At 39.3% G+C, this 12,726-nt stretch overlaps 1 protein-coding gene and 1 long non-coding RNA gene across 7 annotated transcripts in view; one reads left to right on the top strand and one right to left on the bottom strand.

The window, feature by feature from the left end:
- Positions 1 to 4,653, top strand: part of LOC139363326 (uncharacterized) — a 29,528-nt gene extending 24,875 nt beyond the window's left edge. For both annotated transcript variants that reach the window (XR_011623446.1, XR_011623445.1), the window contains exon 4: positions 4,519 to 4,653. This is a non-coding gene — a long non-coding RNA (uncharacterized lncRNA). The remainder of the gene's footprint in view (positions 1 to 4,518) is intronic.
- The window catches only part of LOC105489007 (large tumor suppressor kinase 1), a 58,749-nt gene that overhangs the window by 15,510 nt on the left and 30,513 nt on the right, over positions 1 to 12,726 (bottom strand). For all 5 annotated transcript variants that reach the window (XM_024795106.2, XM_011753570.2, XM_011753572.3 and 2 more), the window contains 4 exons: positions 6,587 to 8,097; positions 3,363 to 3,945; positions 389 to 571; positions 85 to 191 (listed from right to left, as the gene is read on the bottom strand). In XM_024795106.2, coding sequence (XP_024650874.1) covers positions 85 to 191; positions 389 to 571; positions 3,363 to 3,945; positions 6,587 to 7,753 — 2,040 coding nt within the window. In that variant the 5' untranslated portion in view covers positions 7,754 to 8,097. The remainder of the gene's footprint in view (positions 1 to 84; positions 192 to 388; positions 572 to 3,362; positions 3,946 to 6,586; positions 8,098 to 12,726) is intronic.

The raw sequence follows: 12,726 nt of genomic DNA on the forward strand, positions 1-12,726 counted from the left end.
TAAAATGCTCTAAGTACTAATAAATAAAGGTCAATGACGTAGCAACTTTGTGAGAATTCTTTTGATATAGATGCCATACCTTACCTTCATTTGTGTTTCTAATGGTGTTTGTGCCAAGAAAGGAGGCTGTCCCACCAACATTTCAAAAAGAATAACACCAACACTCCACCAATCACACAACTGTGTGTATCCTAAAATAAGATACCAAAGTTAGTTATTTAGAAGCACTTTAAAAATGCTCAGAATACAATAAAAATTAACATTAAATCACCAATTTATACTGTAAAATTAATACTTTTATTATAAGCCTGAAAAATAAGGCATATTCTAGTGTTGTTTTGGCTGGCCTAAAGGCCTACTGAGATTTTATATGAAAGAAGTGCTTTACCTGTTCGTAGCAATACTTCAGGTGCAATATAATTGGGAGTCCCAACCAAAGAATGTGCTAAACATCGCTGGTGCTGGCGTGCAGCTCTCCGCTCTAATGGCTTCAATCTGTCTCCACATCGACAGCTTGAGGGATCCCCCCATTCATTACTGAAATCCATGCTATCTTGCCGTGGATGGTCACCTGCACAACAAAAGAATAAATAAATAAAATCAACAAGGACAACAGTAAACCTGAAGTCTATTTAATCTTCTGACATCATGGTTTAGGGTTAACAACATTCTCCCTTGTGACAAACTAAGACACAATGTATGCCAAATCACGGATGGTGTTTATTACCAATTACAGCCTGCTTTCTGAGATGTCAATAGGAATGATTTTACACTTAAAAAAAAAAAAAAAGTCTAAGATTTAGCAATTTATTCAATGTTAAATAACAACAATATGAGTCATGGGGAGATTAAGAGTTTGTTATTTAGCCCACTCCCTGGTACTACTCTGGACAAACTTTCAAACAAATTAGATCAGTGTTTCATTCAATAAATGACAGTGATAAGACAAAGCTCTGGTTACATTCTAGTAGGAAAAGAAACAAAACAAACAATTACACATATAAGGAACAGTGACATACCCTACACAGAGAATCAACACAGGGTGATGTGACAAATGTGACTGGATAGCTACATAAGACTGAATGGCTAGGAAAGACCAATTGAGAAGATGACATCAGCTAAATTGTAAAAATACAAGAAGGAATCAACCATTTAAAAATCAGGTTTAGGTATTCCACACAGAAATAACAGCAACAGAGAGAAAAACAGTGCAGCTGATAGAGGGGAGAACTGTAAGAAATAGGGCAAGAACTGTAAGAAATGCAGCAGGAACAAATACACATGGGTTTTACAAGCAATAGAAATGGTCTGCCTTTTACTTCAAGTAAAGGGAAAAGATATTGGAGAGTTTGAAGCAAGAAGATAACAATATCTGATTTATGCTTAAAAAAAAGAGTTCTTTTGAGCCATGTGAAGTTTGCAAGGTCTATTTGAAATCCACATGAAGACAGACAGGAAGCAGTTGGATAGAGAAATTATGAATTTTGGAGAAAGGCCATTTCTGGAGAGAGAGATTTGGAAGTCATTAACATATAGATGGCATGAAGTCACCTTGAATATAAGAAATTAATATTATATTTATATAATATAATATTTATCTAGAATGTTTGATTAAAATATGATTTCCCTTTGGGAGGCCGAGGCGGGTGGATCACGAGGGCAAGAGATTGAGACTATCCTGGCCAACATGGTGAAACCCCATCTCTACTAAAAATACAAAAATTAGCTGGGTGTGGTGGCGTGTGTCTGTAATTCCAGCTACTCAGGAGGCTGGGGCAGGAGAATCGCTTGAACCCAGGAGATGGAGGTTGCGGTAAGCCGAGATTGCGCCATGGCACTCCAGCCTGGCAACAGATCAAGACTCCGTCTCAAAACAAACAAACAAAAAACCAACAACAAGAACAAAAAGATTTCTATGCCCCAGTGAAGACTTTTGATCAAAAGACGGGAATAGAGCCTAGGAATCATGTTTTTAGGAAGCTTTCCAGGTAATAATTCAGTCAAATCTGGGGAGACACTAAATTCCACTATGTCAAACATTAAAGTAGGTTCAATTGTCTCAGTTCTACCCATTTTAATGTCAATCTACTTGTGCTCACAGAAGCACAGGAGGCCAATAATACTTACCTCAGAGAATTGTTGTGAGCATATTAGAATATATTGTTAAGCACCTAGTACATAGTATTTAACAAATGTTAGATTGACTTACGCTTCCATTAGCGCTTGGAGGGATCTTGGTGAGGCAGTGTGGTGTAGTAGAAATAACATGGGCCCTGAAATCAGACAAACCTGCGTTCAAAGCCTAGCCCTTACACTTGATTTCTGTCTGACCTTGGGCAAGTTACTTCATCTAACTAGGCCTCAGTTTCTTCATCCTGCCTCACAGTGACATTGTGAGGATAAAATAGGATCAAGGATCATAAAGTGTTTAGGGTTATATAAGTTGTGTAATAGTCACGTAATGGAATCCTAAATAGCAGTGAAAATAAATGTTACATGTAATAACATGGAGGAACCTCAAACAAGTCAACACAAAGAATATATATAGATTAAATTTAAATAAAGGTTAAAGAGTAGGCAAAATGAAATAATATATTATTTAGAGATATATACATTTGTGATAAAACTATTGATAAAAGTAAAGAACCAATTATAAAGTTCTGAAATAATAATTATCTCTGTGGAGGAGAAAAGGGGAAGTGATTGTTTAGGGGCTTCTAAAGTACTGATAGTCTAGTTCTTTAACTGAATGATGGATATGAGGATTCATTAAAAAATTATTTTTAAAATGTTATTTGGCCAGGCGCAGGGGCTCACACCTGTAATCTCAGCACTTTGGGAGGCTGCGGCAGGTGGATCACCTGAGGTCAGGAGTTTGAGATCAGCCTGGCCAACAAGGCGAAACCCCATCTCTACTAAAAATACAAAAATTAACTGGGCATGGTGGCGGGTGCTTGTAATCCCAGCTACTCAGGAGGCTGAGGCAGGAGAATCACTTGAACCCAGGAGGGGGAGGTTGCAGTGAGCCGAGATCACGCCACTGTACTCCAGCCTGTGTGACAGAGCAATACACCATCAAAAAAAAAAAAAAAAAAAGTTATTTGTCTGACATATTTACAAATAAAATGTAAAAGGTGTGACTCAAAAAATGTTAATGATATTTAGAAATAATCAAGTCTAGCACATTCTTTCATTTTATAAGTCTAAGTGCCTAAAGGATTCACCCAAGTTTATCCAACAAAATTAAGAGCTGACCCACATCTTCTGGTTCTCATCCAGTGATGATATCATCTTATATTTTACTACATCAATAAATTACATTAGTATGAACAAACTAAAATAAATTTGACGAGTTTACTTACCACTCTGATAGTACTTAGAATCGTGTGTCCATCTGAAGCCAGTGCAGAGGCCAAAGTCAGTCAATTTAATATGACCATCACGATCAATCAAAATATTATCAGGTTTAATATCTCTATGAATAAAACCCATTTTATGAACACTTTCAACTGCACAGGTAAGTTCTGCTATGTAGAATCGTGCCAGATTTTCTGGAAAGATGCCCATTCTAATTAATAGGCTCATCATATCACCCCCAGGAATGTAGTCCATTACAAAGTATAAATTGTCCTTATCTTGGAATGAATAATACAGACGAACTACCCATTCATTGTCAGCTTCAGCCAGGATATCTCTCTCAGCTTTAACATGAGCAACTTGATTTCGAAGAAGAACATCTTTCTTTCGGAGAGTTTTTGTTGCATACAAAGCCTTAGTATCTACTTTTCTTGCTAGGCAGACTTCACCAAATGCTCCTATTCCTAGTGTCTTTATCTTCACAAACATAGACTTGTCCATTTTAGCCCTTTTAAGACGGATGTAATTAGATTCTTTTTGGCAAAGCATCTTTCTCATTTGATCCTGGGCATCTTGAGATAATCCAACCTAGGCAAATAAACTAGATGTTAAATAAGAATTATCTTCTTCAATATTGAATATTAAGAAATAGCTTGGAAAAATTTCAGGCATATATTTAAAGGTTAAATACATAATTTTAATAAAGCATGTTAGAAATCTAGAAAACATTTCAAAGGAAATTAATGATCAAAAGTGCAGCCTAAGGGGTAGTTAAAAGGATATTCAAAGTGAATACATATGCAAATTCAGCTGTGGAGCGCAAGAAGAGGGTACCAGATGAGTAAGCTTTCTACTCTTCTCTAATGCACTCCAAAAAAAAAAAAAAAAGGTTCTCAATGTGCAACAAACACCTGTTAACATGCATCTTCATTTATCTCTCTGTTACATGCTTCTCTTGGTGGAATGCCTAGGCCTCAAATATTCTTCCTCCTATTTTGTCTTTCATGAAAAAAAAAATTCTTCCACTCCAGGTTCATTTATTCTAAAAAATTAATGTACCAAAGAACAACAAAACAATGCCTTTTCTAACCCACCAATCCTTTCCCCATTCTCAATAAATACACAATAGTCATTAATAATCTTTCCTTTTCTCTTTTTCAGGGCATTAGAGTAAAGGTGCGACTCACGGCCCACCACTAACACAAATTGCAAAGGGTTTCTCCTACTTCGAAAAGAACCACCTGGTTGTTCACAAGATATCCTTTGGATATTTAGGAATACTTCAAAGAATAGTCAGTGTGACTCATGAACAGATCAAAAAATAGATTAAAAACAAAAACTAACTTCTAAGTATTATAGATATGGAATGCCTGGATTTAGAAGGGAGAAACATTTTTGGCTAATGAATGAAGAATTAATTAAAGGGTTTAAATGAAAAGAAATTCAATTGGAAAAGTGGGGTCTAATTCTAGAAATACAAGACTAAAATAGAGCAACCACATGCTTCTGTTAGGATTCGTATTTGCATGCAAAATCTTTTAAGGGTGGCATGCCAGACTTAGTTCAGAACTGTTTCTCTTAAAATCTTACTTGCCTACACAGTAATGGAGACTACAGAAGTCAGCAAAGCTTCCAACACCATAAAAGTTTAAATCAGCTATTAGTGAAAGTGAAGAGGAAAAAGGAAAAATAAACTAAGAAAATACACATAGACAGACTTTAGTAAGAAATCCTAAGAACTAAAATATGAATAAGTCATAGAAATTATTATGGTATTTCTCATTTAATAAAATATAAAATGGAAACAACAATACTGTAAAATCAGATATGGAAAAATCATTTTAAAAGAATAGTTCTCTCAAGTATATATATAAAGGAGTTTAATCACAAGGTTAAGCCTCTTGGATTGTGAGTGACAGATGTAAGATTAGGAGTCAAATATTTGAACTGTAAACATATGATAAAAACAATAATAGACGGGTACAGTGGCTCACGCCTGTAATCCCAGCACTTTGGGAGGCAGACGCGGGTGGGTCATGGGGTCAAGAGGTCAAGACCAGCCTGGCCAACACGGTGAAACCCCGCTTCTACTAAAAATAAAAAATTAGATCGGTGTGGTGACGGGTGCCTGTAGTCCCAGCTACTGGGGAGGCTGAGGAAGGAGAACTGCTTGAACCTGGGAGGTGGAAGTTGCAGTGAGCCGAGATGGTGCCACTGCACTCCAGCCTGGCAACAGAGCAAGACTCCGTCTCAAAAAAAAAAAAAAAAGATGATGATCGCACTATCTTAATATCTAGTGAAGAGATCTATGTGAAATGACAACACATATTAAAGTGTGTTTACTTATTCTGATCTCCCTTTTAGTGCAGTTTGACTAAATAATTTCAGAACATTTTTCTCTAGTATATTATAAAAATGAAATGAGAAGGGAGAAATAACTGAAGGGAATTTCTTTTACACTTTCTAATAAGATCTATGTGATGAATAAACCCATAAACTCCAAATTTTCTACAAGTAAAAGGAATTGTTTCGTAAGTATATCAGGAGATGAGACCCACATATTTCTTTCTTTTTTTTTTTTGAGACGGAGTCTCGCTCTGTCACCCAGGCTGGAGTGCAGTGGCGCGATCTCGGCTCACTGCAACTGCCACCTCCCAGGTTCACGACATTCTCCTGACTCAGCCTCCCAAGTAGTTGGGACTACAGGCGCCTGCCACCGCGCCCGGCTGATTTTTTTTTGTACTTTTAGTAGAGACGGGGTTTCACCGTATTAGGCAGGATGGTCTCAATCTCCTGACCTCACGATCTGTCTGCCTCGGCCTTCCAAAGTGCTGGGATTACAGGTGTGAGCCACCGTGCCCGGCTTGAGACCCACAAATTTCTAATTTATGTTTAAACGTTGTAAGATAATGTATAAAACCTAGAAAACAACCTTTCCTCCAATTTTCATATAAAGGTATTATGTACACCTAAACTGTACACTGCAAATTATATTTTTCTTAATTTACACAAGATTTTATTAGAGGAAATTCTGAGTAAATCTTGAAATACTAAAAAAAAAAAAATGCTACAATCAAAAGTACTTTAAATTTATTCACTTTTAAATTCTGTAACTGATAATATATTGTAGTTAGCTATAAAAAAGAAAAATACTGGAGCACAATATTTTAAAATAAACACCAAGCAAATAGATTTTAAGTATAAAAATGGACATTTTAAAAGGTTTTACCCGCATCATTTCATTCTCTAATTGTTTTTTACGATGTAGACGCTGCTGATGAGATTTGAGTACATTTTCTACATGTTGCTCCATAAAGAATTTAAATGCTTGAGGAGAATAACTTTGAATACGAGATTCCCTTCGCTCTTCATCTTTCTTGGTTTTCCTAACAGTAATGGGTGAAGTTGTAATCTGTTTCTTTTCTTTATCCCCACTATCAACATTTTCATAACTCTTTTCACTCTCATCTTCCTTGGGCAAGCTTGGCTGATCCTCTTTGCTAGGCTTACTGATTGATTCATATGGAGGAACAGATGGGTTTTGGTGCAGCAGATGTTTTGGGTAGGGTGGTGGTGGTCCTTGATAGTTTGGAGCTTCAGCAACAGGTGGCATCACAGTCACATTTGAAGCGGTTCCCTCAGGAAAAGGACTGGGTTGAACAGTTTGAATTGGCTGTGGTATCCAAGAAGGGTGTGTAGGTGCTAAAGCAGTCTGTAGCTCTGGTTTTAATACACGCATGCTTTTCACAGGCTGTTGAATAGGAGCTGGTGTAATTGCAGTGACTGTTGTAGCGGAAGGCTGAGAATTAGCAGAGTGACTTGCTCTATTTCCTAATGGGTTATTAAAAGAATTTGACCTCACTGGTATGTTAGGTTGCCATGTAGGGATTTCATGCCCACTGCTCGGGGATGACTGGGCTGGAGCAGAAGATGACTGAGGCCAATTTGTTTGCAGTCCAGGTACATTAATGTTATACAGTTCCATGTTATGACTATTTCTGTTTGGCACCATCATAGACTGAGGAATATTTCCATTTGTATATGACGAAGGAGCAGCAGATCCCCCTGTTTGTAAAGCAGAAGGGCTTTGTCCATTAGTTGCGGTCAGAGGATATGGTGGTGGTGGCTGCCGATTCACAGTGCCAGCAGGGACAACATTTTGGTGTATCATGAAATCAGTTTGTCCAGTACCATTCTGCATTCCAGGTCTCCCTGATGGAAAGTTAAATTTGCTAGAACTCTGCATGATGATTGGTTGTCTGCCAACAGGAACAGAACTAATGCCTCTCTGTCCCTGATTAGGATTCAAGGGGGAAGTATTGAGAGGTGGTGGAGGATAGCCCTCTTGCCATGCCCCAGGTGGGACAGGAGAGATTCGGGAGATTACGTATTCCATGTTTCCAGAATAGCGTTTTGTTTGAGAGTTTGGTTCCCATGAAGGGGGAGGTGGAGTTGTACCTCTTGGAGGGGGAGTCTGGCCTCTTGGAGGTGGTGGAGGAGTAACACTCCTTACTTGAGGTGGAGGTGGGGGGTTCACTCTCTGTCCGTTGCTGGGGTGAGCTTGAGCAAATGCTGTTATACCAGATCCAGACAAAGGTCTTCCTACATCTGTCTGTGAGTTGGGACTCTCAGAATGATAGGCCACACTTTCTCCTAGTGGTGGGCCATGCCTCTGAGGAACTAAGGATTCTTTAGAACCTTTCCAGCTCTGTTTGCGGTTAACTGATTGTTGCACATTCCCTATGGGTATAAGAGAGATAAAGAGGAAAAAGAATCATGTTTTCAACCTCTTATTTTTGAAAAGCTTGCAATTCTGATACTACAAATGATACTCAATTCTCTTTCAAGAATTATAAAAATATAAAAAAGTTCAAGTGATCTCTTGTACAAAATGGTGACTGTAGTTAATAATGTATTGTACTCCTGAAAACTGCTAAGAGAGTAGATTTTAAGTGTTCTCACTACAAAAAAACGGTATGTGAGGTAATAATACATGTTATTTAGCTCAATTTAGCAGAAAAAGAAAAAAGAAGAGTTATAAAAATAAAATTTCGGCCGGGCGCGGTGGCTCAAGCCTGTAATCCCAGCACTTTGGGAGGCCGAGATGGGCGGATCACGAGGTCAGGAGATCGAGACTATCCTGGCTAACACAGTGAAACCCCGTCTCTACTAAAAATACAAAAACTTAGCCGGGCGAGGTGGCAGGCGCCTGTAGTCCCAGCTACTCGGGAGGCTGAGGCAGGAGAATGGCGTGAACCCGGGAGGCGGAGCTTGCAGTGAGCTGAGATCCGGCCACTGCACTCCAGCCTGGGTGACAGAGCGAGACTCCGTCTCAAAAAAAAAAAAAATAAATAAAAAAAAAAATAAATAAAATAAAATAAAATAAAATAAAATTTCGGCCGGGCGCGGTGGCTCAAGCCTGTAATCCCAGCACTTTGGGAGGCCGAGACGGGCGGATCACGAGGTCAGGAGATCGAGACCATCCTGGCTAACACAATGAAACCCCGTCTCTACTAAAAATACAAAAAAATTAGCTGGGCGAGGTGGCGGGCGCCTGTAGTCCCAGCTACTCGGGAGGCTGAGGCAGGAGAATGGCGTAAACCCGGGAGGCGGAGCTTGCAGTGAGCCGAGATAGCGCCACTGCACTCCAGCCTGGGCGACAGAGCGAGACTCCGTCTCAAAAAAAAAATAAATAAATAAAATAAAATAAAATAAAATAAAATAAAATTTCAGTAAGTGGTTTCCTTTCACCTTTTAAAATTTTATTTATTTTTGACCGGGCGTGGTGGCTCACACCTGTAATCCTAGCACTTTGGGAGGCTGAGGTGGGTGGATTGCTTGAGCCCAGGAGTTTCAGACCAGCCTGGGCAACATGGTGAGGTCCCATCTCTACTGAAAACACAAAAATGAGCCAGGTGTGGTGGCACGTGCCTGTAGTCCCAGCCACTAGGGAGGCTGAGGTTGGAGGACTGCTTGAACTTGGGAGGCAGAGGTTGCAGTGAGCCAAGATAATGCCACTGTACTCCAGCCTGGGAGATAGAGCGAGACCTTGTATCAAAAAAAAAAAAAAAAGTATTCTTGACTGATGGCTCAAAATTCACAAAGTACAATATCATACTTCTGTTCTTTAGCCGACCGATCTTTAATAAGGTACTTCAGGGATATACATATACAAGTTAGTACTATACATCCTATATGTACTACTACGCCTAGCTTTTTTCATTAAACAAAATGAAGATTCTATATCAGTATAGAAAGTATTTCCTCACTTTAAAAAATGTTACCATTGTTTTTCACCTTATGGATATACCCTAATTTATTTAATCAGTTCCTTCACTGATAGACATTTAGGTTATTCCCAGTCTTTTGCTTTATACATTAAAAAAAATGCAGCAATGAAAAATTTTGAACAGGCCAGGTGTTGTGGCTCACGCCTATAATCCCAGCACTTTGGGAGACTGAGGTAGGTGGATCACTTGAGGCCATGAGTTTGAGACCAGCCTGGCCAACACGGGGAAACCCCATCTCTACTGAAAATACAAAAAAATTAGCCAGGCGTGGTAGTGTGCACCTACAGTCCCAGCCACTCGGGAGGCTGAGGCAGGAGAATTGCTTGAACCCAGGAGGCCAACGCTGCAGTGAACTGAGATTGTGCCACTGCACTCCAGCCTGGGTGAGTGGTGCAAGCCTGGGTGCAAGACTCCATCTCGAAAAAAAAAAAAGAAAAAAAAATTTTTTTTGAACAGATATAGTTTCATATATATGCATGCATATTTGTAGATAAATTATTAGAGGTGGCATTATTAAGCCAAAGGGCGTATCTATTTGTAATATTCATAGCTAGTACTGATTTTAAATATATTTAAATATATATATATTTTTAAATTGAAACAGAGTCTCACTTTGTCACCCAGGTTAGAGTGCAGTGGCACAGACTAACTGCAACCTCCATCTCCCAGGTTCAAGTGATTCTCCTTCCTCAGCCTCCTGAGCAGCTGGGACTACAGGAACACGCCACCACGCCCAGCTAATTTTTGTAATTTTAGTAGAGATGGGGCTTCGTCATGTTGGCCAGGCTGGTCTTAAACTCCCGACCTCAAGTGATCCGCCCACCTCAGCCTTCCAAAGTGCTGGGATTATAGGTGTGACCCACTGTGCCTGGCCTTTTCATATGGTTTTTAAAACAGAAAAAGATAGTAGGCTATAATTAGCTGAACATTAAATAAGGTATAGATTTTACAGAAACTGTCTTTAATGGAATTTCCAAATCAATAAAACAAGCAAAAAAAAAAATACCAAAAAAAAAAAAAAAGAAGTATTTAAAATAGAACAGTCCAGCCACTTAGGAAAATATACAAGACACATTGGTATAAAGACAATACACATATACATTCCAGAAGGACTAAAGGTTTAAATATTAAAGATGAAATCATGTAAGCACTAGAAAAAAACAAAAGACCATTCAATAATATTGGGGTACCTCTAGCAAATGTCTTCCCAGGCATGACAAAAGTAGAGATCTAAATACAAACACTCATTACCATTAAAAACAAAACAAAAAAGAATACTAACAAATTTGAAAGCTCAACATTATCCTGGGCAAAAATATATCTAACAACACATCTGAGAAAAAAAGTGGTAATATGTGGTGAATGTTCATAATGTTTAGTTTAACACTCCCTTTCATCTAGGCGGGGCAGCATTTGGGTTCTATATTCTCAAAGGAGAAACCAGATGAAAAGCAGGTAAGTAAATAATGTTTGGGGAACATTATCATTCTGGATAAACCGGACAAGTCCTCTGGCCATCAGGCTCTTTCTCACTTTCCTCAGACGGCCAGCTGAAGTCAAATACACCATGTCACTCATTCAGCTTTTAGAGTATACAGTCACCCCTGTTGTTCTGCGCCTCCCACAGAGCTCTCCATATTCTTCCACTTCCCAAACCTTTCCACTATGTCCTCTGAATCCACTCGGCTCCACAGCCAGCAAATGTGCCTTATCAGTAACCTCTCCTCCAAGCTTTCCTGCCACCTTCTTGAAGCTGGTTTTCTTCTGCTGATACTACTTTCCTTTCTGCCTTTTGAAATTAAGGTTTTCTTTAAAAATAATCTGACGAAAAGATGGGGTTCTAACATTTGTTCTTACAGGTTTGATATTATTCCTTTAAAAAAGCCAGCTCTTTTGAAGTTCATGCTATGTGGGAGGCCACACTCACTAATTCCTCTCACCTAATGAGCTCCTACCTATTTGCTCTGCTTCATTCAGCCACAGCTTCAGCATTCAGTCTACCCTAAGCCCCGCCTTCATCCTGTAACCTCAATATCCACGAGGATAAACCATCAATTGCCCTCATATCTCAGCTTCTTGACGTCCCCTCTTCCACTCCACATCAAGTATCATTCTCATGACTGTATTTCAAATTTTGGTATTACTCATATCTGCTAGTTTCAGAATCACTTATTTAAGGTTTATATGTTTATACTCCCAGACCACAACTTCTTCTCTTTTGTTTACTCCTACTGCAAAAGTTTTTAAACTTTATTAAGTAGCAACCTTACCAAGATCTCCAAGATTTTTTTTTTTTTTTTGAGACAGAGTCTCGCGCTGTTGCCCATACTGGAGTGACTTGGCATGATCTCGACTCAATGAAATCTCTGCCTCCCGGGTTTAAGCGATTCTTCTGCCTCAGTCCCCTGTGTAGCTGGGATTACAGGCAGGTGCCACCACACCCAGCTAATGTTTGTATTTTCAGTAGAAATGGAGTTTCACCATGTTGGTCAGGCTGGTCTTGAACTCCAAACTCCTGACCTCAGGTGATCCACTCACCTTGGCATCCCGAAGTGTTGGGGTTACAGGCGTGAGCTATCACATCTGGCCAACATCTCCAAGGTTAATCCCCTACTTTATCAGTCCTCCTTTTTCTTATTTTTATTCTTTTGAGACAGTCTTGAAGTCACTCAAGCTGGAGAGCAGTGGCATGATCATGAATCACTGCAGCCTTGAACCCCTGGGCTCAAGCAATCCTCTCATCTCAGCCTTCCAAGTAGTTGGGACTACAGGCATGCATCACCATGCCCAGCTAATTATTTTATTTATTTATTTTTGTAGAGATGGTGTCTAAGTTGCCCAGGCTGGTCTCAAATTCCTGGGCTCAAGTGATCCTCCTGCCTCAGCCTCCCAAAATGCTAGGATTATAGGCAGGAGATACTAAGACTAGCCTATTTTTAAAACTTTTTGTAGAGACGGGGTCTCCCTAATATACCCAGACTGGTCTCAAACTCCTGGCTTCAAGCAGTCCTCCCACCTTGGCCTCCAAAGTGCTGGGATTACAGGCGTGAGCCAATGCACTTGGCCTTCTTCTTTCTTT

Source organism: Macaca nemestrina, chromosome 5 (genome assembly GCF_043159975.1).
Source record: "Macaca nemestrina isolate mMacNem1 chromosome 5, mMacNem.hap1, whole genome shotgun sequence".
In the NCBI taxonomy this organism is placed as follows: Eukaryota; Metazoa; Chordata; class Mammalia; order Primates; family Cercopithecidae; genus Macaca; species Macaca nemestrina.